The 26441-nt window shown below is 49.5% G+C and overlaps 2 protein-coding genes across 3 annotated transcripts in view; one reads left to right on the top strand and one right to left on the bottom strand.

Moving 5' to 3' along the window:
• Window positions 1-1148: 1148 nt before the first annotated feature.
• MUC20 (mucin 20, cell surface associated) lies at window positions 1149-9934 on the top strand. Of its 2 annotated transcripts, none has more exons than XM_034665828.1 (4): window positions 1149-1273; window positions 4465-5793; window positions 7786-7877; window positions 9623-9934. In XM_034665828.1, exons 1-4 carry the CDS (start codon window positions 1186-1188, stop codon window positions 9737-9739), a joined length of 1626 nt encoding a protein of 541 aa, XP_034521719.1. In that variant the 5' UTR covers window positions 1149-1185; the 3' UTR covers window positions 9740-9934. The 2 variants fall into 2 exon arrangements, with proteins under 2 accessions (XP_034521719.1, XP_019652516.2); XM_019796957.2 differs by having other exon boundaries at window positions 9564-9755.
• Window positions 9935-17991: 8057 nt separating this feature from the next.
• MUC4 (mucin 4, cell surface associated) overlaps window positions 17992-26441 on the bottom strand; it is a 25276-nt gene continuing 16826 nt past the window's right edge. Inside the window, exons 19-25 of the mRNA XM_019796956.2 lie at window positions 25060-25219; window positions 23948-24127; window positions 23443-23516; window positions 21967-22031; window positions 21645-21883; window positions 19265-19427; window positions 17992-18438 (exon numbers count right to left, since the gene is read on the bottom strand). Of these exons, the coding sequence (XP_019652515.2) occupies window positions 18243-18438; window positions 19265-19427; window positions 21645-21883; window positions 21967-22031; window positions 23443-23516; window positions 23948-24127; window positions 25060-25219 (1077 nt within the window). The 3' untranslated portion in view covers window positions 17992-18242. The remainder of the gene's footprint in view (window positions 18439-19264; window positions 19428-21644; window positions 21884-21966; window positions 22032-23442; window positions 23517-23947; window positions 24128-25059; window positions 25220-26441) is intronic.

The following is a 26441-nucleotide window of genomic DNA, read 5'->3' on the forward strand; positions in this document are numbered from 1 at the left end:
GCCCTGAACTCCCTAAGTTACTTTGCCCGCCGCTGGCCGTGGCCATAACAGCTTATTCCTTGGCCCCCAGTAGGGTAAAAATTTTTTTCTAGGGCATTTGGAAATATATTCTTCAGCCTCATTCCCCTTCTTGTGGTCAAATCCCGTAAGCTTCCCTAAGTCATCACCCTCACACTTCCCTCCTCCCAGGCCTGTGACTCTGACCTGCACACCTATCGTTTCCCTGCTCCCCTCTAGTGCCTTCCCCGTCCCACACTCCAGTTTGGCCCTGGACATGGTCCTGACTCTGACAGGGTCGCAGAATCACAGGACTCATTGGAAAGACGTCAGAGGTCAGAGTCCTGCTCCATCCTCTCTCCTGCAGAACTTGGGGGGCTGTCCCTTCTCTCTGTTGCTTGAGGATCGGGGTAGATGTCAGGGCTCTCATCTATTTATTTATTTTAAGATTTTATTTATTTATTTTGGAGGGGAGGGGCTGAAGGAGAGCCAGTCCTGAGCAGACTCTGCGCTGAGCACTGAGCCTGACATGGGCTCCATCTCATAACCTGGAGATCACGACCCGAGGGCTCTCATTTATTGAGCACCTCAGCTGTATACGTATTCCATGAGCAACAAGTATGTAGTAGGCACTATGTAAGAGCTTTACCCTGCGTAATCCTCACCAAACAGCCCAGCAAAGTAAGGATGATGCCCATTTTACAGATCAGGAAGTTGAGCTTCAGAAAGGTTCTTTAATTTGCCCTAGATTACAGAACTAATAAAGGCTACGATTAGAAATGAAACCCAGGTCTACTGAACTAAAAGCCTAAGTCCCATGCACAGGGGTGGGGGGAGGGAGAAGGGTTGTAGAAAGGGGGGAAATGTGAAACACCATCTTCCATGGCCTCCCTGGCTGCAGGACTGAGGGGGTGGATATCACTGTGGAAATGATTCCCTATCTTACACTCAAACTCCTCCGAACCTCCAGACAGGAGAGGTCACTGGGTCAGGGGGTGGGCAGAAGGGTTAGCTTGCTGACAGCCCTTGACATGCGCGCTGCCAGCTCTTAGCTGGTGCGTTTGTGATTACCTGGCTGCATTCTGGAAACTACCCAGTCACACCAAGGCAGGTAGCCCGCCCCTCGTCCCTGGATTGAGGAAGCAGGAAAAGGTGGCAGTGCGAGGCGGTGGGCAGACGTGCTGGGCGATGGTGGCCGGAGCTCCCCCGAGGATGGGCTTTCTCTGGGGCTTGGCTCTGCCCCTTTTCTTCTGCTGGGAGGCTGGGAGCTCTGCAGGTAAGGAGCTGTGGGCTTCTCTCCTGACAGAGCCCTGGGGGTGAGTTTCTGTACCTGCAGCCCTCTTGGGTTAATTAGAATTAACCATAAAGCTACATCCGAAGTGTTTCTTTTGTTGATAAACAGCATGCAAATGGAAGTCTGTCAGCTGTGCACCAGAGAATGAGTGACATCCTGGTGTGGTGACGGTGGGTTTGTCTTTCTGCGTGGGAGTTGGGGAGGGGGGCTAAGTGAGGTGGAGGCGTGGAAGGGGCCAGGGGGGTACCCGATGGGGAGAAATCGGACTAAAGCCAAAGAAAGTAGCTTGACAAGGTTCTAACTCCTCCCAGTTTCTGTCTTAGCCCAGATTTCCTTTAAGAAACTGTTTGTGTGTGTGAAAAGTCTGACTGCCACAGACTGCTTGGGGAGGGTGAGTTCTGAGGGAGGCAGGGCTTTTATGAAAGAAGAGTACTAACGTAGACGTGTAATAGGAACCTGCTAAGCTTGCCACATGCCTTGTCTTTTTTTTTTTTTAATAAACTTTTATTGTAGAGCAGATTTGGGCTCACAGCAAAACTGAGCAGAAAGTACAGATTCCTATATGACCTCTGTACCCCCACCCCCTGACATAGTCTCCCCTTCTATCAACATCCTGCATTATCTTTTTTAAAAAAGATTATTTGTAGAGCAATTTTAGTTTCATGGCAAAATTGAGAGGAAGGTACAGAGATGTCCCATACACCCCCGCGCTCTGTCTTTTTAGTCCTCACGATAACCCCATGAGAGAGACAGGAGTCTTATTCCTACCCAGCCCTGCCCCCAGAGGAGATGGGACTGAGGCTCACCAGGATTCAACAAATCATCTGCAAAGCCGGGATTTTATTCTGCATGCGCCCAGCCTCTAGGCCCGTTGTCTCCTGTACACGTTCGTGATCTGCCAGGCTTGTGCTGCACTTTTACGTTTAGTTTAATCTAATCTTCACAACCCTATGAAATAGGTACCCATAGCTCCATTTTACAGATGAGAACATGCAGGCTTAGAGCCAGGAGACTTGGCCAGGGTCACACGGCTGGTAAGCACAGAGCAGGGACTCAAACTCAGGGTCCAAAGAACACACACCTTCCTCTCTGCCTGTTTGATCTGAGGAATGGACCAGGAGCACGGCAACATTCTAGCACTGTACGGGGCCAGGTAGGCTTTGCTGGGTTTGAGAAGACCGCTGGTGGGTAGGAGACTTGGGTGGGAGGTGTGAGAGTCCCAGGGGGGTGTGAAGAGGCTATGGGTTGGGAAGCACAAGGAGGGTTTCACAGCGGGGTGATATCAGGGGGCTCCTGGAATAGGAAGCCAGTACTTCGGGGGAGGTCGGTGGTCAGGCTCCAAGAGCACCAGTTTGGGCTTCAGGCTGTGTGGGTTGATGCAGAAAGACTTTGATTCCACCGTGTGGGGACTGAGGAAGCTCAGAGAAATACCGTGGGCTTTGAAGTGTGGAGAAGAAAGTATATTCCCATAAAACATGATTTGTGAACAACTAATGAGAGTCGATACCGTGACTCGCCTGATCTGCATGTGGGGACAGCCTGACATTCTCACCCCATTAAAGAAGGTTGTGTGCTCTCAAGTGCCTCTTGGAGAGGACGAGGCTGGGGGGGATACCTAGTGACCACCTGCAGGCTTTGGAATGTAAGACTTTCTCATCCCCCTTCTCCTCTGGTCCTCAGCACCACAGCAAGGCAGGTATGGTAACCCTCGTTCACAAGGGAGGCTCAGAGAGGTCTGGTGACTGGCTGCTAGGAGGCAGAGTCAGGATTTGAACCAGTCAATCCCTGGACTCCAGAGCTAGTCGGCAACAGGCCTAGGGCTGGAGCCGTCTTTTGCCTCCTGGCCCAGTGCTCTATTATCGTTCAGGGAGAGACATAAGAGGACAAACTGAGGACCTGGGGCCCCATCCTGATAGCCAGGGTAGAGGTGACCAAATGGGCCTGTACTTCCATGGGGTCCTTGGGGACTTTTGGGCCAGTAGACCTATTAAAGACCATCTCAAATCATCAGAACCCCGAAAAAGGGGGTTTATATTTTGATTCTTTTCCTTCTAAGAGGAGGGTTACTGGATAAAACACAGGGCATCCACTTACATTTGAATTTCAAGTAACAAAGCTTTTTCTGTAAGTATGTCTCAAATATTACATGAGAAGTACACATACTAAAAACATAATTTGTCATTAAAATTATTCCCTGTTTATCTGAAATTCAAATTAGAATTTAACTGGTCATCCTGTATTTTCATTTGCTAAATCTGGAAACCTCCCAAAAGAGTCCTTGGCCCACTTACAGAGAGAGCCCTTCCCCCTCCGTAGATGGGAGAGGCATGCTTGTCCGCCCATGAGAAGATCCTGCTGGGGCCTCCCCAAGCAATGACGCCACCCAGCCCCCGCTCATACAGCCTCCGAGTGTCTGTCGAGTGGGCAGAGATGCTCTGCCCTGTGCAGAAACGCTAGTAGCGTCTCTGTAAGAGTGAAGTTTGCCCCCTTGGCTCACTGTTACCTGTGGAATATGGCTGGTGCATCGTTTCTGCAGTTCTGGGGCCCCATCCCTGCCATGTCCGATGAGCAGGGATGGGAAGCTTGCCCCTTTCCCAAGGACTTTGCCTGCTCCTTCCCTTTTGCAGCTGCCATCACCTGCTCTGTCTCTGGAGGTTCCTCTCCCCCAGTCCTCCCAGCTGCCTCTAAACACAAAACCACAGATGTTTCCTGGGTTTGAAGGGTTTTTACTTCCATGGGGAAACATCTGCTGGATGAGAAACATATCAATGGGAAAGTCACAAAGGTTCTTTCAGAAAGTTCTGAGAGTTGTGGTCCCTGCTCTGTATTTCTTGGCTCACTTGGACTTCTGCCTTCTTTGCTCCTCCTTGAAGCTGGATCCTGGCCCCATGCATTCCCTCTGATGGCTTCAGACCAATAATCAACTAGATTCTGAGGCTTGCTTGCCTCCACTGGGTCATCAGAGGACATTAGTCAGGTGATCCCAGCTCCATGGACTGGTCTTCCTGATGATACCACCTCCTTCTTCCTTGAATGTCTAGATGAAAAATGGCATAAAAGCAACTTCCTCTCCCCACCCACCTCCCAGGGAACCCAGGGCATAAACACAAGAGCTTGTGTGAAGTTAGTCCACTGGGACCCATGGCTTACAGAGTTGGTCTTACTCAACACAGGCCCCAGCACCAGCAGGCCAGGTCCTTTGGTGACAACAAACCACAGAGAAGAGCCTGCCATGACTCCGGGGGTCAGGATAAATTCAGAGGGAGCCTTCCAGACCACCGACCTTGTTGAGACCTCTGTGCCAAGCCGCATCCCTTTGGAAACTCAAACCCTGAACACCCAGACCTTTGATAGGAACTTAATCCTGGCCAGCACCATTTCAGAAGCAGAGACCAGGGAAACCAAGACCACTTTTCCTGCAACAGAGACCAGGGCCTTCACTAAAAGGACACTGTCCAAGTTCATGGTTGTGATCACCACTTCTATGGAGGCATCAGCCACCAGTGGCAGCCCCATGGGAACTGGAATGGCCACAGTTGAGACTGTTACAGGCAGGGATCTTGTGGAATCTGTCTTTGACACCCTTTGCACTGATGACAGCTCAGAAGAGGAAAAGAGGATCACAACTGACGTCTTGACATTGGCTCACACCTCTGCAGAAGCCACAGGCCCGGCCTTGGACAGCAGCGCCTTCTCGGACAGCTCAGTTCTGGCCATCACCACCTCCCCGTCCCTGGCACCTGACAAGGCCACTTCGACTAAAGACTTGCTTGCCTACAACATCACTGACACTGAGTTTACCAATTGCAGCATTATAGAAATAATAACCACTGCCACCACCCTTGGGACCTCGGACATAGATCTCGACCCCACAGGAGGAAAGGCCTTGTCTCCCCCGGAGATGTCAACTTTGCCTGATTCCACCAAAGCAGAATCGCACCTCACCAAGACCATGACATCTGCAGAGACCTCGTCAGCAGCCAGTGTCCCAGAACCAGCCACACCTGACACCACAGTTGAGATCTCACTAACTGCTAATAGCACCACAGAAGGAGAACTCACAACAGCCGAGCCCATGACCCCCAGCACTTTGGTGACCGTCAGCACCAGCCCCTTAGAAGAAACTTCAGTCCTCTCTGTTGAGACAACGAGCCATACTGAGGTCTCTGGAGTGGTTACAATCTCCACAGGGACTGGGTCAGCGGTGGGTAAAGTGGCTTCCCCTGTTGGGCCCTCAGCTACGGCTTACAGCCATACCCACGTAGCCACTAGCAAGAACTCCAACTCCTCACAGCCTTCTATCACAGATAGCACAACCAATGGGCCTGTGCCCATCAGCAGGAACCCTTTTCCTTCTGTCCATCTGACTATGGCCAACAGCAGCCGAGAGGCAAACATCACCTTAGTCAAGACCACAGCCTTAGCCAGCAAGACTGGAGGGAAGGCCCCAACAGCTCTGCTCACCACTGCTCAGCCAAGGTGGACCACAGAAGCTACTGCAGGTAAGTGGCTCCCACAGCTGTGATCTGGGGGATGTGGCGTTTGGAGTTGCCAGGATGTCTACGTGCTTCAGGGGTAGGGGGCAAGGAAGGATCTGGGGCCTATTCTGAGCCCAGTCTCTGATGTCACCTCCTCATGATCTTCTAGTGATTCTTACCAAAGTCAGAAACAAAGCAGAGTTAGGGTGGTGTATGGAAAAACCGTGGGGCTAATAGTCTGGAGAAAGGGTTTGAGATCCTGGTTTTGCCCTTAACAACTTAGTGACCTAGGACAGGTCCTTTCCCTCTCTGCTCCCTGGCCTCAGTTTCCCCACCAGTAACCGGAGGGGGTCGTGATGGATGAACAACGAGGTCCTTTCCAGCTCTGCCCTTCCATGACATTAACAGTTGAGTAACTACTATGTGCCTGGTAGGGCCCCAAATTTTATTCAAAAGCCACCGTCCTCATACTCTAGAAGCTTCTGGGATAGCTAGAGCCACACAGGGGGTACCATATGAATATCTGGCCCAAGCTGCTGCCCTCTGAGCAGCTGGGACCCCATGAAAGTGGGGCTTACTGGATGTGTTTGCTTGGCTTGGAGCCATAGTGATTTGAAACAAACCAACAAACAAATTGGGTGACGGGTTGGGGGTTTAAAGCTACATGTCTGAGACAACAGTTCTCACAGGGAAGAAGCCGCTTGTGAGAGGCTGCAGGGTCAGCCCCGCTCCTGCTCAGCCTGGAGCCTTCACCTCCACTTCCCGACACTGGCCTCGTGCCTCATCCCTGTGGTAGCCTCAGCTGGCCCTGCCTCATGGGGAGGCGAAATAAAAATGTTAATCACAACCCACCTTACCGAACATCATTTGTATCCCAGCAGAGGGGATATAAAAATATTTCACAACCGGTCAGCACTGGAACAGGCTGAATGTTCTCCCTGACGTCAGGCAGTGAACTACGAGCTTTGCATGTCTTATCTCTTCTAATTAAACCTTCAAAACGACCTTATGGGGTGGCTATTTTTACCCGTCCTGACAAGTGAGAAAAGAGCTTTAAAGACGGTGGAAAGATAGCAGTGGGACTCCAAAGGAAGGCTGTTTGAGTCCATCTCATCATCTCCTCTCGTGCTTTTATTTTTAAAGCTCGATTTATTAATATATTTTTATCTTAACATGCTTTTCTTTATTATTTGTTGATTAGATGATACATTGACATGATTTAAAATTCAATAGGTACAAAAGGGATCAGCATAAAACGTCTTTCTCTCACTGCTGTTCCCCAATGCAGCTATCTTCCTACACATAACTGGCAGAGTCACTTCCTTGTGAATATTCCGGCCGTGAAATACGTATACGGCAGCAAAAACAGGGAGGGTGAAAAAGATACACATTGATATCGATACAGTGTCAATATTGATATCTATCTCTATGAATATAGAGGTGCAATCTCTAGATCAATTCTAACAGTGTTCTGCCAGGAAGAAATGACTGGAAGGTGGCGGTGAAGGCAAGGAGGCCAGGGCTGCACGGAAGGCAGAACTGCCTCCAGAGAGGCTAGATCGGGAAGGCTGGATTGAAACCTCCGGCAACTTAGAGCTGGATTCGGCTGAGGCATCCCCTCCGAGAGCTGGCCTCTCTCTGGCACTCTCCCTGTCTGGACCCTTTCCCAACAGCCTATCCGGGACCTCCAGGCCTCGAGAACATTCTAGATTCACTTTCATTTCTCCTTCCTCACACTGCTCTTTCAACTTCTCTGAATGTGCACAGGGCCTTGAGCCATCCTTTCCTTCACTCTTGTTGAGAAGACACTACAAGGCGCCCAGTTAATGGAAAGAGGGAATCCTCTTTCTCTTTGCAGTGAATAAATGTAAGATTCCATGTGAGCGCGGACACATTTACACATGAGAGTGGGCACAGAGGTGCAGAGGTGGGGACAGAGGCTGGTAGCACAGGTCACGTCACGATTCCTGAACTGACTTACCCATACGTTCATCTCCTGCTTTTCTAAACTTGCAGGTGGGGATGGAGGCTTTCTCCTCCTGCGGCTGAGGGTGGCCTCCCCAGAAGACCTCACTGACCCCAGAGTGGCAGAGAGGCTGATGCAGCAGGTGAGTGGGCACCTTCTGGGCCAGGAAATTAGAGGAGAATTTTAGGGACTAAATCTAATCTGCTTGGCTTGGCTTCTGCCTGTTTTTCCTGAGGTGGGAATTCCCCTTTTGTGCTATGTAAAAAAATTCTTTCCCTCACCCCCCATTTCCTCAGGACTTAGGAAGGTCAGGCCTTCCAGCCCTTGGAAGAAGGTCAATGATATTAATGGGCAGATAGGCAGGACTTCGGGTTACAAGCAGCAGAAACCCAACTCATTGTCACTTACACAGGAAAAGCAAGGTATTGGCTGAGAAATCTAGAAGTGACTGTTCCAGCTTCAGTTATGGCTGGATCCAGCAGCTTAGACATGATCATCACGATTTTTTTTTCTCTGCTTCTCTTAGCTCTTCGTTCTTCAGAATCTCCTCCATATGTTAGGAAAGGTGACTGTGACAGTCCCAGAGTCACAGGCACTTCCCTCTCCCAAGATCTGCATATTCTACTAAGGAAAGACTGATCTTAAGGGCCAACATCTCAAACTGAACCACATGGAATGAGAAGGACAGGCCCCAAATGAACTAGGAATGCTAGGCAGAAAACACTCCATAGATGTATGTTCTAGATGGGGACCAAGACTGGGATATATTTGTATAAGTTGGGAAAATTCCCCTAAGACCCAGAACATTGGACAAAGCTTCCCAGTGGTGGAATTCTGGGGTCGGATCTTTTGGGGATGGTGTGAATCATTGGAAGGTTAGACTAGGTCAGCTCAGCCTAGCTCTTGTGCCCACATCTTGCTGCCAGGGGATGAGAAGAGGGAATATCTGGGCCCTTGGAGTTCTCTTAGTGGAAAGGGGCCCATCAGGACTCCCATAATAAGGAGTTCCCTGTGGGGGGGGGTGTTGAAACAGGACAGCCAAAGAAATGACAAATGCTTGCTGCACATGATAATCAAAGTAGCAAGTGTGAGTCCTGCTCAAAGAGGGAAACCAGAGGGGCAGCTGCGTGGCTCAGTCGGTTAAGTGTCTGACTCTTGGTTTCAGCTCAGGTCACGATCTCAGGGTTGTGAGATTGAGCTGCCCATTGAGGTCTGTGCTCAGTGCAGAGTCTGCTTGAGATTCTCTCTCTCCCTTCTCCCTCTGCTCCTCCCTCTCTCTTTTTCTCTCTCTAAAATAAATAAATCTTAAAAAAAAAAAAAAAAAAGAGGGAAGCCAGAATGGTGCCAGATCTGAGCCCTCAAACTGGAAACTATTTCCCTGGTCAGAAAAAGGCCAGGGGGAAAGGAGCAGGTCAGGAGCTGGGGGGCAGCAAGCAGACGATGCAGGCGTCGGGTATGAGCTCTTTTTGGGAGCGGGACACAGACACAGAGTTCAGGGCTCAAACAGCAAACTTTGGAGCCATATAGATCTGGGGTAAGTTCCACTTCCTAACTCGGTGACCTTGGGTAAATGATTCCATATTATTTTCCTCCCTTATAAAATGAGATTACTACTACCTACTTTATAAGGTTATTGTGAGGTTAAATGACATAATGTGCATGAAGCCTCTAGCCCATGCCCAGCCTGGGGGGTGGGGCAGGTGCTCGGGGGAAGTGTTGCTGGCCTCCTTGTCTGTTCTCTCCCACTGTCCCTTCCTGTCCTTGGCCTGTGGTGAGTTCAGGGGCCAGATTTGGGCTGGAAGTACCTCCCGCTCCTTTTGCCGTCCAGCTCTGCCATGAACTGCATACCCACGTGCTTCCCATCCACGTCTCTCTGCTGCGCATCAGGAGGGGCTAAGGAACATTCGCAGCAGCCAGGCTTGGCTGTGTGCCAGAGGGGGCAGTGCTGCCTGCGGCCTGGGACACTGTCCACACGCACAGACTGGAGCTGCGTTACTGCGCTGAGATACACCCGGAAGCTTCCAGGAGGTCAGCTGGCCTAAGCCCTTACCCCAGACATGGCAGCGGGACCCTGACTCACATGTGCCTCTGTGTGTGTGTGTGTGTGTGTGTGTGTGTGTGTGTGTGTGTGTGTGATGGTTGGGGGGGGCTTCCCTTGTTCAAAGATGTCCTTGGACTTCCTTTGCCACATGTGTTATGTTTCAGTAAAGAGTGATCTGATCACCTATCTGTCCAGCTTCTTTGTGCTTCCATCAGACATTAAAATTACACACAGTGTGACCCAGAGGCTATTTGATTCATATGGGGCGGGGTTTTTTGACATTTTTATGATACAGGGATTTTGTGCAAGCTCCCTACTCCCTCCCTTCTTCATTCTCCCCTGGTTCTTGGTTTATGATTACGGCGCTTACTGAGGCTGGCCCTGGAGACTTTTGAACTTGAGCTCCTTCAGAGCAGGGCCCATCTTTCTCTCAGCATCCCCTGCACCTAGCGAGTGCCTGGCCTGTAGTAGAATCAATGAATGTTTGTTGGATCGACTTGAATTTCAAGTTCTGGACACAGCAGATCACAAGAAGTTCTGCAGTACTCAATTATTCCTCCCCTCTAGCTCATAAGTCAAGTTGTTATTATCATTTTTTAAAAATTAAATGTGGTTATGGGGCACCTGGGTGGCTTAGTCGATTAAGGGTCCGACTCTTGATTTCAGCTCACGTCATGATCTCAGGGCTGTGAGATCGAGCCCCGCTTCAGGCTCAGTGCTGGGTGGGGAGCCTGCTTAAGATTCTCTCTCTCTGCCCCTACCCTGCCCCTAAAAAAAAATAAATGTAGCTAATCTTTTTTCCTTTTGTAAAAAAAAACTTCTTATGATTTTGCAATTTTGAGAAATTCAAAAGGACCAAGAGAAAAAGACAAATGGAAAGAGGAAGGGAAGAGAAAGAAAAACATTTCTAAAATCCCACTTCTTATATACAGCTATGCAACCTCTCTGCTTGGTCTGAGACACCTTACATTCAATATTTCCAAAGTCAGGGTCTTAATCTCCCCCAAACCCGCTCTGCCTGCATCTTCTCCATCATGTCCGTTGCATCCTCCTGCTGCTCGAGCCAAATTCTCAAAACCAGTCTTTAGTCCCCTATTTCCTTCACACTCACTTTACATCCAACTCGTCCAACTCGTCTGAGAATGCTGTTGCCTCTACTGTTGTCAAAACACGCCCGGAATCTGACCCCTCCTCACCGGCTCCACTGCTCTCACCTGGCGCAAGCTGCCATGGTCTCCCACCAGCATTACTCATACCCTCCTAACAGGTCTGTCTGTTTCTGCCTTTACCCCCCATCCCCCACGGTAGTCCCAGCACACCAGCCAGGGCCGAGGCTCTGTAACGTAAGGCAGACTGTGCCACTCCTTGGCTCCAAACCCTCCCATCTCATTCAGATAGAAAGCGAAGGTCCTACAATGGCCCGCAAAGCTGTGTGTGACCTATGCCCCGCCCCCAGCCTCTTTAGCTTGCTCCCTGCACTCCAGGAATGCTGACCTTGTTGTTCCAGGAATCCATCGGGCCTAAGCGTGCTCCAGGAGGGGGAGCACGTTGCTTGGTTTCCTCAGAGTGTTTCTCCTGCAGGTATCCACTCGGTAACACCTCCACCCTTTCACCGTCTGGGGGGGGGGGTCCACCTGGCCAGCCCCTCTGCTTTGATTTTCTTCCTAACGCTGCATACAACCTAACATAATACTTATTTTATTTATTTGTCCAGTTATCTGTCTCCCTCAACTAGAATGTAAGAGTTCGCTTACTCCAGTATCCCTGACATCTAGCACAATGCCTGGCACATAAAAGGTGCTCAGTAAATATTTGCGAAATGAATGGAGGACACAAGACAACTTCTGATATTGCTGTGAACAAGGGGAGTATGTGTATTCAACTGATCCCCTTCCTCTTGCAGAGGGAGGCAGAATGGGTTTTATAAAGGAGGTTGGACAAAAATAATTCAAACATTCTTCCCAGCATGTTTGCTGAGTTCCTACAACAGAACAAAGAATTGTTGTGTGCCGTGGGGGATTCAAAGAGGTCTCTTTCCCACAGGGGCTAAACTTAACAGGGGAGGGTGGACAGGAACAGAAAAAACAAACTGAAAGAACTTATTCACACCATACATGGCAAAACCAGAGTCTCCTTCATACACAAAGAGCTCTTACAAAGCAATAACAAGGCAAACATGCCCATAGGAAAGTAGGAATATAAATGTTGTCCAGAAGCAGGAATATAAGTGCCTGTTTTCCATGAAAAAGAGACTTCATAGCAAAAAAAGTTAATTGATACACTGAGATACTGCTAATTGCATGTCAAAGGTAAGGACTTACAAAAATTATAATTTCCATGATGAAGGTATGGGGGGAAGAACACTCTTAAACACTGTTGGTGTGAATGAAATTGGTACAGCCTTTCGGAGGACAATTTGACTAAAGACTTAAAAATGTGCATCTCTTACCTGAGCAATTTCATTCCAAAGGGTTTATCTTAAGGAAACAATTAAGAATCTGTGCAAATAATAAATGTGTTATTACAGAACTGTTTATAATAGCCAATAAAGGAAAAAGACAAGACAAAACACGGGATATCCCAGTGTAGTCATTTGGTTAATAATAGTGTTGTGTGTGTGTGTGTGTGTGTGTGTGTGTGTGTGTGTGATTGCTCCCAAATACTTTTTACACTATCTTTAGAGGTTCCCTTTCCAAAATCAAAGCTAGTCCTGTTCCTACCAAAGGAATAAAACCCCTAGCTTTGTATGTAAGGGTCTTCATGATATGGTCTTGGCCAACTTTCTCAGCTCTGTGTCCTATAGACCCTTCTCCTATGTCCTGTGTTCCTTCCACGGGAAACTTCTCACTACTTCCCAGTCACACTTGCTTTGATCCAGAGTTTGCACATCATGATTCTTGCCCCCGGAAGGTCCACCCACTCTCTGGTATCTTCATCTGGAAAACTTTTCTCCATGCTTAGAAGGCCAGTTCCTTCAGTGCCTCCTTGTGGTGGCTCTCCTCAAATCCCCTGAGAAGGATCTAGTTTCTTAGTCTTAGCATGCTACATTCCCTTTATTTGCTTACAAGTTTGTTAAGTCCTATATGCTTCAGGATGAGTGCTGTGTAGCACTCATCGCGGTAGCCACAGAACCTAGTGTGGAGTCCTACACGTGGACGGCACTCAACTGCTGCCGAACAACGGAGAGGAGGGGCCGTGTGAGCAAGTGGCCTGGAAATATGGGCATGGGGATCTGAAAGTTGAGAAAATGGTATTCAGTGTTGAAGTCAAATCTAGTGATATCATTATTAATAAGCTACACTATAATGAGGCATGAACGGAGAGCAGTTTGTGTAAGTGTGTAATACCTCTTACATAAATCCTATTCTTTTTTTTTTTTAAGATTTTATTTATTTGACAGAGAAAGACACAGCAAGAGAGGGAACACAAGCAATGGGAGTGGTAGAGGGAGAAGCAGGCAACATTCCTGCTGAGCAGGGAGCCTGATGTGGGGATTGATACCAGGACCCTGGGATCATGACCTGAGCCGAAGGCAGATGCTTAACTACTGAGCCACCCAGGCACCCCCATAAATCCCATTCTTAAATAGCTTTTCTTTTCTTGCTTTGCATTTATTTGAATCAGGGATACCTGATAGAGTGGTTAAATAAATAATCTCTCTCTGTTAAATAAATAAATAAAATCTTTAAAAAAAAAAGGGGGTATGTGTCTATGAGGTGAAAATGGCACGTATTTCATGCAGACAAAGGTGGGTGTGGACCCAAACAAGATAGCCTGTCTAAAGTCACCGGTGACTCAGAAGGCAAAGACACAGGCTGTGATGAGGACAACGTGAGGTGGACCTATTCCCAAGAGACTTCAGCTGAAGCTCCTGCCACAGCCAGTCCTTCCTTCAACCTCTGTAAGGGGGACTGGCCACTGGTGAGTGGAAAACAGTGAATGCTAACTGATCCCATGGGTGTCCCCCAAATTCCAATGAGTGGGCATCATATTTTGGTATCAATAAATACTTATGTTGGTACATCATACCAGTTATCTATTATTTGCCATCTGGTCTTTAAAAGCTGCTTGCCTTAAGCCCAGAGGGCAGGGAAGGATGGGCAAGGGAATCTGTGTTTCTGGCTAAGCATTTCCCCAGGCAGCTCCCTCTAAGTGTGCCCCCCGCCCACTGAGGGTGTCTCAGCTGCCTGCCGCCAGCTGGGAATGGGGGTGGAGGCTTCCCCCCCTTCCGCCAAGCTAACACATGCCTGGAACCCTGAAGAAGGGCCCATCAGTTCTTTATTTCAGGTGCATAAGTGACAGAATCCAAGTCACACAGATCCAGCGGGTGGGCTGATGAAAATTCAGTCGCATTCTTGATCTGACTGCACCACTCACCAAGTGGCCTTTCCTTGCCACACAGACACCTCCCTATTTTTTCTTTTTAAAGATTTATTTATTTATTTATTTATTTATTTGAGAGAGAGAGAGCAAGGGGAGGGGCAGAGAGAGAGGGAGAGGAAGAGAAGCAGAGCCCCGATGTGGGGCTCAATCTCATGACCCTGAGATCATGACTGGAGCCAAAATCAAGAGTAGGATGCTGGACCGCTGAGCCACCCAGGCGCCCCAGCCTCCCTCCTTTTTCATGACACCCTTTCCCTACATGCCCAGTGCTTCAGCCATTTTGACCAGGTTACCAGTTAAAATAAAGGACACCCAGCTAAATGAGAATTTCAGATAAACTATGAATAATTTTTTAAAACATGTGGGTATCCCACACACTTCATGGGACATCTTATACTAAAAAATTAGTTGTGATTTTTCTGAAACTCAAATTTAACTGAGCTCCCCATATTTTTATTTGCTAAATCTGACAGCCTTACTTGCAAGGCCTCCTCTTCAACCAGTGTCCCCACTCCTCTTTTTCCCAATCTGGGGGTTTCCTTCGCTACAGTGAGCCCCTGAGCTTCTCTTAGGCTTCAGATATCTCTGCTGCCTCTGGCAGGGTTTTCTGCCATACTTCTTCTGTCCTCCCGCACCCCCACCCCTCCACCATTGCCCGCTGAGAGGAGAAGAAGCTTAATGTCTGAAGATGGATGGGGGAAGAAGGACTTTGGGTTTGGGCGGTCTTGCTGCTCCATTTGCCATCTTGCTTTTCTTTTAGGTTCCCTCTTCCCATGCTTGAGGATACCCAGTATCTATACCAACCACGTCTTGCACAGCGTGGGTCAATCCCTTGCCAAGAGTCCTCACTGGGTTGAGGATGAAATGTAATTTTTGGACCTTATGCTCAAAGCGAGCCTTCCCCTCCCAAACCTTGAGTCATGTTACAAAGTCCTCGCTGCATAACTTAGTTTTGTGATTACAATGGTCCTGGCAAAGGCCGTCTCACCAGTCCACCATGCTTGCCTTGCCCTTTCAGCCCCTTTTTTCTAATTGCTGGACACTGCCCCCCAGCCCACTCCATCTCTCTCTAGCGACATATGTGCTTAATTCTTTTTATTTAAATGTTTACAATCTTTTAAATTAATAAATCTAATTTTTTGGAGTACTTTTATGGTCACAACGAAACTGAGTTAAAAGTACAAGGTTCCCACATATCCCCTTCCCCCCCACACACACTCACAAACTTCCCCACCAACAACATCCCCCACCGGAGTGCATTGTTACAATCAATGAACCTACAGTGACATGTCATTATCACCCAAGGTCAGCAGTTTACATTAGGGTTCATTCTTCTTTTTTGAACACGAAATATAATTGACATACGTTATTATATTAATCTCAGGTGTACAACATAGTGATTCGACATTTTACATATTATGAAATGATCACCATAAGTCTAGTTACCATCTGTCTCCATATAAAGTTAATATAATATTATTATCTATATTCTCTATGCTGTACATTACATCCCCGTGAGTTATTTTATAACTGGAAGTTTCTACCTCTTCATCTCCACCCATTTTCCCCACCCCTCAGCACCCCTTTCCTCTAGTATGTGATAGCCATAGGTTTTTAAATTTAATTTAATTTTATTTTTAGAAAGAAATCGATTGTGTGCGTGCACACATAATCAAGGTCAGGGAGGGGGTGGGCAAAGGGAGAGGGAGAGGGGGAGAGAGAATCCCAAGCAGGCTCCATGCCCAGTGTGGAGCCCAGTGCGGGCCTTGACCCCATGACCCTTAGATCATGACCTGAGCCGAAATCAAGAGTCCGAAGCTTAACTGACTGAGCCATCCAGGCGCCCTGCTGTAAGGTTTTTTAAAAAATCAACCTGAGGAAGTTCCCCTCCATTCCTAGCTTGCTAAGAATTTTGGTGTTTGAATTCGCCAAATGTTTTTTCTGCAACAAGTGGTATAATCTTATGATTTTTCTTCTTTATTCTGTTGATGTGACAGATTACATTAATTAATTTTTGCATGTTGAATCAGCCTTGCATACCTGGAATACATGTGACTTGGTCATGGCATATAATTTCTTTTACTCATTGTCAGATTTCTCTTGCTAATGTTTTGTTGAAGATTTTTGCATCTATGTTCCTGAGCGATCTTGCTGTATAGTTTTGTTGTTGTTGTTGTTGTTGTTGTTGTTTCTGGTTTGGGTATTAGGGTAATGCTGGCCTCATAGAATGAGTTAGGAGGTATTCCCTCTGCTTCAGCCTTCTGAAAGGGATTATAGAGAACCGGAAGAATTTCTTCCTGAAATGTTTGGTAGAATTTACCAGTGAATCCATCTGGGCTATGAGCTTAATTCTTGTTAAATGAATGCTAGGATTAGGGACGCCTGGGTGGCTCGGTTGGTTAAACGTCCCAGGGTTCTGGGATCAAGTTCTGAATGGGGCTCCTTGCTCAGTGGGGAGCCTGCTTCTCCCTCTGCCTGCCGCTCCCCCGCTTGTGCTCTCTCTCTCTCTCTGATGAATAAATAAATAAAATCTTTTTTAAAAAAGCTTTTAAAAATAATGAACACTAGGATTAAATAAATGTGTGTGTGTGTTTTAAGTAGACTCCACACCCAGCAAGGGGCTTGAACTCATGACCCCAAGATCAAGAGTTTCATGCTCTCACAACTGAGCCAGCCAGGCGCCCTGAATAAATGTGGTTTATATGGAGGTTTGATTACTCTTTGGGGCAGTTGAGGGTAAAGCCAAAACTGCACATATGGGAGGGTTTCGCCTACTGGGAGTAGTCATTCTCTATGAAAAGCAGACAGTTTGGAGTCTCTGCTCGGGTGAGAGATCATGTTTCTTCTCCTGAACTTCCTCCAACACCGTTGCTCACCTTCGAGAGTGAGCCTGAGCACCAGGTCAGATCATGTGACCTCTTTTCCTACTCTACACTTGTCTGGACCAGTGATGAACAATTGATAGAAGCTGGACTAATCGGATTCTCCCTTCAGGGATTTGGGATTTAGGACCAGGAGGCAGCTACCCAGTTTCTCCATAGAGTTGGAATTGAGGTATCCTAGACCCAGGAGTTGTGGACCGGTTTTTACTGGGCTCGTTACACCAGAGAGGTGTGAAGTTCTGCCTGCTAGGAGAGAAGATGAGGTGGAAACTTGTCAAGTTGCTGGGAATGGGCAGAGTGGGGCCAAGGGACTGCGGGGTGGAGAGGCTCAGAAGACTCCAGTGGGGCTCAGGAAAGGACAGAAAGTATATTAGGAATTGGCTACTCCAGGTCGAAGGAGGGGGTGCGTGGCATGCTTCTCAAATTGGTCTTGGAAAGGGAGCTGGAATGGTTTAATCCCTCCTCCAGGGAACACAGGCAGTGGGGACAAGAACCTGATAGGTAAAGGCACTTGGAACTGATGGACAGAGACCAGCAAGGCAGCAAGGGTTCCTGGGTGAGTCTGGGCTACTCCATGTGGGGGTGTCTCTACCATCCCCCTCGGAAGGCCAGGCTTTGGCTTGTGTTTCTTCCCCTGGGAGGGGGAAGACAGTGATGTGTGGAGGCTGAAGCAAGGGCCCGCTTTGTCTAGAGCAACAAGCTTCCCCGCGGAGAGCAGCTGTGGGCCGAAGCAGGACTGGGTCCCGCCCGCCTTTGCTCCTCCACTCTCTGTGCCTAGCCCTCCAGCCACCAGAGGAAAATCACAAGTGGAATCCACGGCTTTGGAAACACAAAAAGTCAGGATTTTACTTAAATAGACTTTAATTAGAAGTAAGCTGGAGTTTTTTGGTTTTTTATACAACTGGTTTTTAACTGAGAGCCATCGCCCCGTTATTAACTCTGATGTGTGCGTGTCCTTCTTGTGGGTACATTTGTGAGAGAATCCATCCGTTAAGTAGGTGGTCTTTATGGCCCCTTCCTGTCTGTCTCTGTGTCTACGGATTTTATTATGATTCATTGCCTTGAAGAATCCTGAGTCGCCTTCAAGCACCTTCTTTTCCCCAGTCTCCTCAAGGGAACGGCGCCTCGGGCAGGTGTGTGGGTGAGGCTGGGGTGGGTCCTGAGGTATCCTAGGCCACAGCTGCCCCGTCGGGGCCAGGCCTCAGCTTTCTGAGTCCAGGGGGTAGGAGTAGTGGTTCCCGGAGTAGCACCAGAAGCGCAGGACCACGAACCCCGCGGCCCCCAGCAGCAGGAGGAAGCCCAGGGCTCCAAAGAGGATTCCGAAGAAGGCGCCGAGCTTCATGCCCAGGTGCTCACAGCGCTCGCCCCAGGGCGCGTAGATGGAGAAGGGCTCACAGCTGCGCACAGAGAGAGGGGACACGGTCAACAGTGGGGAGGCCCTGGGAGGTTTTCCACGACAGTCTGGGCTCCCCTCTAGGGAAGGAGGCGGAGCTGAAGCGTGGCTACTGACTTCACCTGGGCTCAGCTCCACCTGGCCGGGAGCAGGTGCAGGCAGAAGCCCCGGCTCCTCCCAGCCCTCCTCGGACCCGGGAGGGGAAGGGGCTGGGGGGATCTGGGATTGCAGGGGGCGCGAGGGTAGACACAGGGCACCCATGGGCCTCAAGGGCCCCGGGGAGGTGCTGCCCTTCTCCTCCCTAGCAGGCCTGCAGACTCCACGCACTCCCCTCACGGGAGCCCCTCAGACTGCTGATGAACCAGGGGTCGTAAGCCGCCAGTTTGAGGGGGCCTCCCCCGACCGGTACTCTTAAGGAGGGGCAGGGCCGGGCCTAGACACAAGGCAGTGGGTGCCTTTCCCACAAAGAGACAGCAGAACGTTCACCCCAGAAGCCAAATCGGGTGGAAGAGTTTGCCTTTGGAACCCGCATCCCCCGACAGGGTACTGGCTACCTTGGGCAGTGGGCTCTTTACCTATCTCTTCTTTAAAATGGTCCCGATACCCACCCCGTAGCTGAGTTTGAGTTTTAGAGGTAATATAGCGTCTTTCTTCTCCACACAGAGTAAGCACTCACATGTCTTTTCCGTGATCCCTGTTCTCTCAGTTATAAAAGAACCATCCGAACTTTCAGACCCACAAGTTATGCTGGCATTTCTGGGCCCCCCTTGCAGTCTCCCTGCCCAGCTTGGATGCGCCAGCTCCGCTCTCCCTGCCGTCTCCCCGCTCACCTGCAGCGGGGCCCCTGGGGCAGGTGCTGGCACCGGCCTCCGTGCTGACAGTAGCCCTCGGCACACGGGGACACACAGGTGAAGCCGCTCTGGGGGCTGTAGACCAGGCGGTAGTCCTTGTAGCTGCTGCAGTTGAAGTAATTCCCCAGCACGCTCGCGTTCACTGCCAGGAAGGACACAATGAACACGGAGAGCAATCAAGAACACCAAATCCACACCTTCCCATCAAGGTTCCTGTTCCCAGGCATTCATCCTGAGAGATCACTGGAACAGCACACAAATGCCTACGTTCATGGAAGTCCAGAGCAGCACGGTGTAGAATAGCGACAATGTTTAATAGGCAGGGTTTTGTTAAACAAGGAATATTGTGCAACCAGGAAGCACCCTGGGATGGAAAATGCATTGGCGAAGAGCAAATGCTTTGAAGTAAACCAGACCTAAGCTGAAATTCAAACTCTGCTACTAACTAGTCGTGTGCTTTGGGGGAAATTCCTTTACTCCTTCAGCCTCAGTTTCCTTATCTTTAAAAGGAAACGATACTCATAGTACCTACCGTGCTGCGAATTTTAAAGGAGATAAAATATACGGAGTATTCATTACGTTGCCTAACACAGTGAGCATCAATGCACGGTCACTCTTGGTACAACATTCTGTTTAAAACATAGCACACTGCCGGCGCCTGGGTGGTGTAGTCAGTTAAGTGTCCCACTCTTGATTTTGGCTCAGGTCATGATCTCAGAGTCGTGAGACTGAGCCCCTCATCGGGCTCATGCTCAGTGCACAGCCTGCTTGAGATTCTCTCCCTCTCCCTCTGTTGCTCCCCCCTCTCTAAAATAAATAAATTAATCTTTAAAAAGAATACAGTATACTATAGTAAAATGTATAATAATATGGCAAATGGGAATACATACACAATATAAAAGGTAATATGTTCACAATTGCTTAAGTAATGAGGTTATCGAACATTAGGTACTACTTGATCCCCCCTTCTTTTTGGTGGGCAGCAAAGCGGTTTATTGAGTGCTAATACAAAGCTCCTGAAGAGGGAGGGGACCTGAGAGGTTTGCCCTACTTGATCCCTTTATTATAAAAAATATTGGTATGTGTGAAGATTCCTATGCATAGAAGAAAATTCAGAAGGATGTGTGCAAAACAGACTTGTCTTTGGGGATTGGAATTACAGGTGATTTTTTTTCTCTTCTTTTTGTTAATTTGTGCTTCCTCAACTTTCTACAATAAACATATTGTACTTGTATAATAAAAATTGTGGAGTTTTTTGGTTTGTTTTCTTTTTCTTTTTTTTTTTTTAAAGATTTTATTTATTTATTCGACAGAGATAGAGACAGCCAGCAAGAGAGGGAACACAAGCAGGGGGAGTGGGAGAGGAAGAAGCAGGTTCATAGTGGAAGAGCCTGATGTGGGGCTTGATCCCATAATGCTGGGATCACGCCCTGAGCCGAAGGCAGATGCTTAACCGTTGTGGCACCCAGGCGCCCCCTTGGTTTGTTTTCTTTAACGAAACGCATAGTCAGGTCTGGGGTGGTTCCCTTATCCCCACCCCTAATGCCCTACCACACACACACAAAGTAGTTTGGAGGATTGCACACTGTTGCCCCGAGAAGGGAGGAGGCACAGCCTGGATCCAAGCAGCTCTTGCTTGGTCCCACCCTCGAGTCACACAGAGCGGCTTCTGCTGGGTTTGGCGTGGTCACTGCCCTGTTCTCTGCCTCACTCCCAAAATAGGGTGGTTCTATTGCTTTCCTTCTCTGGAGTACTTAGCAACTGATCTCAGTCTTTTTCCAGGATAATCAGGGACAATCACAGCTAAAGGGGACCTCAGAAATCCCATCTCATTTTCCAGATGGGGGTGTTAAGGTTTGGATTGGGGATCGCTTTTGCCCAGGTCACACCTTTCAAGGAGGGGAACTCTCTGCCCCTCGGCCAGGTCTCCAGCCTTCAACTTAATATCCTCTAGCTGGAGGGCAAAGGCAAAAGGGAAGTCCCTGTTTATGTTTATAAAGTGCAATGGTATTTTAAGAAAATCGTTAATAATTTTATTGAAAGAAAGAAAACTGTCAGCAGCGATGGTCAGGAAGGTGGCAATTAAGAGTAAATGTTTGTGAAGCTGTCTCCCTGGGGATTCATCAAGCAGTATTTTGTGCTCTACTCTCAAATCTAGAAAGCTGGTGGGTAAAATGTTTAACAATCTCTCTCAAAAATGACCAACAAAAAACCTAAATTACTTGCTTTTGGCTTATCTGTGGCCCTCCATAGAAAACTGTCCCACCATGGGTTTGTGTGGGCTGAAGATCTGTGATAGGTTCCCCATTTGCCTCCTCCTTCAGCTATCCCTGTGACCATCCCCAGGACAGCAACTCACAAGCTGACAAACTGGCCACGTCTTCCCTGGAGATGGAGTGGAAGTTCACGTTGGTCCTGGGCCCCTCGATTCCGTTCCACCGCCTCCATGAGGCCTGGGGTAAGAACGCTTCCACCACTGCATCCAGCAGCTGGGTGTTCAGGAAGTCGATGACAGGACCGCGAGGGAGGTACTGGAACTCCGAGATGACCTTCCAGCGCCTAAGTAAACTTCCGGAGGCCAGCGTTCTCCCAGAATCACTGTGTGGGAGGGTTACAGTGAGGGATGAAGGGTGGAAGCAGAGGGGGAGACCTGGGGACCGGGCGGAGACAGTCCCACTTACCTTTGTGTCACTAGGCTGTTCCGGAGAAAGGCCCGCACGTTCAGGTTTTGCAGTCTGTAGGCCACCTAGGGCAGAGGATGGGGACAAGGGGTGACTGTGAGGTCCAGTCCAAAGAGAAGACCCCTCCCACTTCAATGCATTTATTTCTCCCCGTCTGGCTCCTTCTTTGCTCGTGAGCACCAGGACCTGCAGAGAGCTTCTCACCCCATTCTGCATCCCCACACCCCAGCCTAGCCTGGTGACCGGCCCTGGGTCCCTGCTTAGTAAAAGTGTGTTGGTGGGTAAAGGACTTGGCCTACCTCCCTGCCTCCAATGACAAGGGGAGAATCTGAGACAAATGGCCCCTACCTTTGCCCCTGTTCCCTGGTTCACCCACTCATTCTCTCCCCAAATGGACAGTGAACATTGATTATGTGTAGCCAGACCTCGGGGATGGTCAGGTGCTGGGGGTGTGGGTCAAGCTGACTCGAGGACAATCCATACTCAAACACCCATAGTCTGTGAAGTAGACAAGCGTCAGCGGCCTTGACCTTACAGAGTGTGGAATGCTCTGGTGGTAGCAGTAGTAATAATACTACTTTTTTTTTTTTTAACAGAAAACCTACCTTTGTTTTTGTTTTTGTTTTTTTAAAGATTTTATTTATTTGTTTGACAGAGAGAGAGACAGCCAGGGAGAGAGGGAACACAAGCAGGGGAGTGGGAGAGGAAGAAGCAGGCTCCCAGTGGAGGAGCCCAATGTTGGGCTCAATCTCAGGATCCTGGGATCACACCCTGAGCCGAAGGCAGACGCTTAACGACTGAGCCACCCAGGCGCCCCAGTAGTAATAATACTTCTTATTATAATTTTTGAACACTTGTATTTTAGGCACCGTGGTGAAGGCTTTACATACATTATCATTTAGACCTTGACACAACCCACTGACATGAGTACTATTATTATTTCTGCTTTGCAGATGAGACGTCAAATAATTTGTCTAATGATTACACCTGCTCTAGAGAATGGTAGAACAATGATTTGAGCCCGGGTATGTAGGATTCTAGAACCACAGTAATTCAACTACTGTGTGACTTTGCCTGTGGTTGAGGAATGGACAAGGGCATAGGAGCCAAGAAGAGGGAGCTGCCAGTTTGCTCTGGGAAGTCAGGGAAGGCTTCCTGGAGGTGAAATGCCTTCTCGAGTTTCTACCATGCAATACGCAGGTGCAGGTCTCTAGGGACACTCAGAAGGAGAGGCTGGGGTGACTTGGCCCCCCTAGACCCTAGTCTGGTTATTCCAGTCCCCTTGGAGATCTCTGTCCTGGGGTTTCCTGCCTTCCTCACCCCCAACCTTCACCAGGGGCCGGAGGCTCCGGCCTCCTGTGGCAACTGAATCCAGATGGATGACTAGAGGCAGAACACATAAATGAGGATTGAGACCCTGCCCTGACCCTGCCAAGACCCTCCCCCCCCCACCCAGAGGCGGCCTGCAGCACTGACCGAGGCATTGACATCTGTCACGGAGGCATTTTCTTCTTCACTGAGCCAGAGCTGGATGCTTCTTACAGGAAGCTCTGGAAATGGGAGAAGCAGATTCACAATCACCTCACAGTTTTCATAGACTTACCCAAGAAGGTCATTGGGGAAGCTCAGGGAGACTGCCCCGTTCTACAGTGACAGAAAGTCACCAGAGAAATCAGGAGAAGTGGCTGAGTCTGCTGACACTCACCCTAGCACCCATTCAACTGCGGTCAAGGCTTCCTGACCCTTGTCTCTCTGGGCCACGAGGCCCCCTTCAGTCTTCCCTCAGCAGACTGCTCAGGCCTGGGGCTCGTGCTGTGGCAGCTGCCCCCCCCGCCCCGCCCCCAGAGCCGACCACTTACCATCAGCACAGAGATTTGGAGTTCCGTGAGTTTGAGGAACTGCGCTCTGCCCCCTCTCCCCCGAGTCCTTCATCTCCCCTCAGGGTGAGAGCAATGCGGAGGCAGAGAGCATCTGACGGTACCTTGAAGGAGGATTGGAGTGAAGTTGTTCCCAGCCACGAAGCAGCGGGTGTCGGTGAAGGCTGGGGGGCAGGTGCAGGCCAGCTGGCAGCCCAGCGCCTGGGACATGTAGCAGTGGCCCTGGTTGTAGCAGTAATTCACAGGGCAAGACCGGTTCTGACAGGGGAGAGAGGGCTCCAGGGCTGCAGGGGGAGAAGGGGGGTCAGCAGACCAGGCTGGGCAGCAGTGGGGAGCCCCAGCCCCCAGAAAGCTCCTAGGATGGCCTTGGTTTCTTTCACCCTCAAAGCCCGCTCAGTCTGCGTTCTGCTTTTGAGTGGCTCTGAACCCCCAACTATCCTCTCCCTTTTCCAGATAGTTCTCTGCTGGGAAAACTTTTTCTTCTGCCAGGTCAGTATGCCCCCACTTCTGCTGAGGGAATGGCATGTTTATCAGACCCCCTACGTCAGGAAAGGACCCAGAAAGCTGGCAGGAGCAGGGCCTGCCAGCCTGCTTTCCTCACTTCCATCCCTTTTTCTGCCATATTAAAGCTGTGGTTCTACCTGCTCTGGCCTCTGCTCAGAAGACACGGTGGCCTCTAGATTTCCTTCAGGATCTCTAGGGGGCTTAGTGAAGGCTTCCCGTGAGCTCCCTCATCATGACTCCAGTTGCTCAGATGTCGAGAACAGGTGGTGGAAGAAGGACTCAAAGGGAGGACTCGCCCCTGCCACCAGATGCCCATGGCAGCCCCCCAGATGTCCCAACTGAGATGTGGAGACTCTGAGCTTTGTGTCTCTGAAGACGCATGAGGAGCCTGAGGGCCTCAGCTTGCCTCTGGCTCCCTGGCGGCTGCTGGACGTCTGCCCCTGTCCCCAGGCCATCTTCAGTCTTTTGCCCTGAGTTTTCCCCATCAGCGCGTCAGTCTGCCCTGCCCTGGCCGCTCCCCCGTGCCTGCACAGTCTCTTCCTCAGCCTCACACCTCACCAGATGTCCGGACCCCCTCACCATAGCCGTCTGTATTGAGTATTCTAAAGACTTGTAGGAAAGGGGAAAGAAATGGTTTGCCCCAGGCCCTAGGCCCTCCAGGTATCAACCGTCCCCAGAGCCTCCTCCTGTCAGGGCCTTGTCCCCAGCTCACGTGCACAGTGACGCCCATCCCCCGTCAGGTTTGGGGGGCAGGCCCCGCAGCCCTTCCCAGGAAAGCACTGCACATTCCCGAAGCACGGCTCATCACAGGGGTTCTTGGAGCTTTCACAGTGGCGGCCAAAGTTGTTCCCGTCACACTTGCAGTCGGCCACCTGGAATGGGTTGCTGCTTACCGGGTAGCCAGGAGGCTGAACCATTAAAGGCTTCTGGGGGTTTCTGTTCTGACCCCTCTGGTCTGAGAACCCATGGACCTCCAGTCCTTGTCTTAATTTTCCCAGCATCTACTTGAGCACCTTCTTGACCAGGCTGTGCTCCTGTTCACCCGACGGGGCCTCCCCGGGCCGTTCTTTCCCCCCTCCCCCAGCACCCCTTCTGTCTGGTGCGAGCCCTGGGACCTCAGCTACACCATATCTCCTTGCCTGAAACCCTTTAGAGAGTAAGACAGGGGCTAAATAAATATTTTACTACCCCTTGAAAGCTGGATCTTACGTAAGCTCAGTTTCCTGCTGGATCTTTCCTTGCTGACTCCCAAACCAAGAAAACAGAGCCTCACTGCTAAGCACAGTGAGAATGCACAGCAGCCAGAAAAACGGCACAGGGAGGTACCGATTCCCCAAACCTTGTCAAGCCCCCTGGTCTCTCTATTCTGACACCCCTACAGAGATGACTCTGGAAATCTCCCTAAAATGAACCTCCCTAACACTTTCTACTTCCAAGAGTGGATATTTTGGGATACCTAAAATATTATATTGATTTTAATCTCTATTTCTCCCAGTTACTACCTTTTTTCCACCTTCTACCCCCTGGGCTTCTCTACCTCTACCCCTTCCCAGTGGGAATTCTTTGTTCACACTTGAGGAGAACGGTGTGTGTACGGGCTGAAGGGGGTGGTGGGCTATTGGCAGCCAAACACTTTCTTTTATGGCTCCTGCTTCACAACCAAAACAAAATAAAACAAAAACAAAACAAAATTTTTTAAAAAGCAAATAGGGGCAAGATTCATAGACTAAGGCCAAATATCTTGGTTAAAACTTGCATGAACAAAGATTTTCTCCAAAATGAAGAGATCCTTCTTTTAGCTGGAAAGAGACAATAAAAGAGAAAACAAAGGGGTTTGGGGGTGTCAATGTCATAGGGGACCTGCCCCTCTCTTCCCAACACCACAATGATGAGAACCCAGAGAGAAATGGCTGTGTGGTGCTTCTGGGCACGTGGGACCTTAGGCACGGAAGCCGCAGAGCACCTCCCTGGGCCTGAAGAGGAGGGAGCATGGAGCCTGTGATCTGCGTAGGCTCCTACACAGGGACCACAAGGATGCCTTCCTGCCCCCATCTCTCTATGCCTCGTTCTAGAACCATGGAGCTGGGGGTGGGG

Source organism: Ailuropoda melanoleuca, chromosome 1 (genome assembly GCF_002007445.2).
Source record: "Ailuropoda melanoleuca isolate Jingjing chromosome 1, ASM200744v2, whole genome shotgun sequence".
Classification (NCBI taxonomy): domain Eukaryota; kingdom Metazoa; phylum Chordata; class Mammalia; order Carnivora; family Ursidae; genus Ailuropoda; species Ailuropoda melanoleuca.

Bases quoted from the DNA above. Each gene is read 5' to 3' on its own strand.
- MUC20 (XM_034665828.1), top strand. From the start codon at position 1,186: ATGGTGGCCGGAGCTCCCCCGAGGATGGGCTTTCTCTGGGGCTTGGCT. The intron at 5,794-7,785 runs GTAAGTGGCTCC...CTAAACTTGCAG, and splicing joins GACCACAGAAGCTACTGCAG to GTGGGGATGGAGGCTTTCTC. The intron at 7,878-9,622 runs GTGAGTGGGCAC...GCTGCGCATCAG, and splicing joins CAGAGAGGCTGATGCAGCAG to GAGGGGCTAAGGAACATTCG.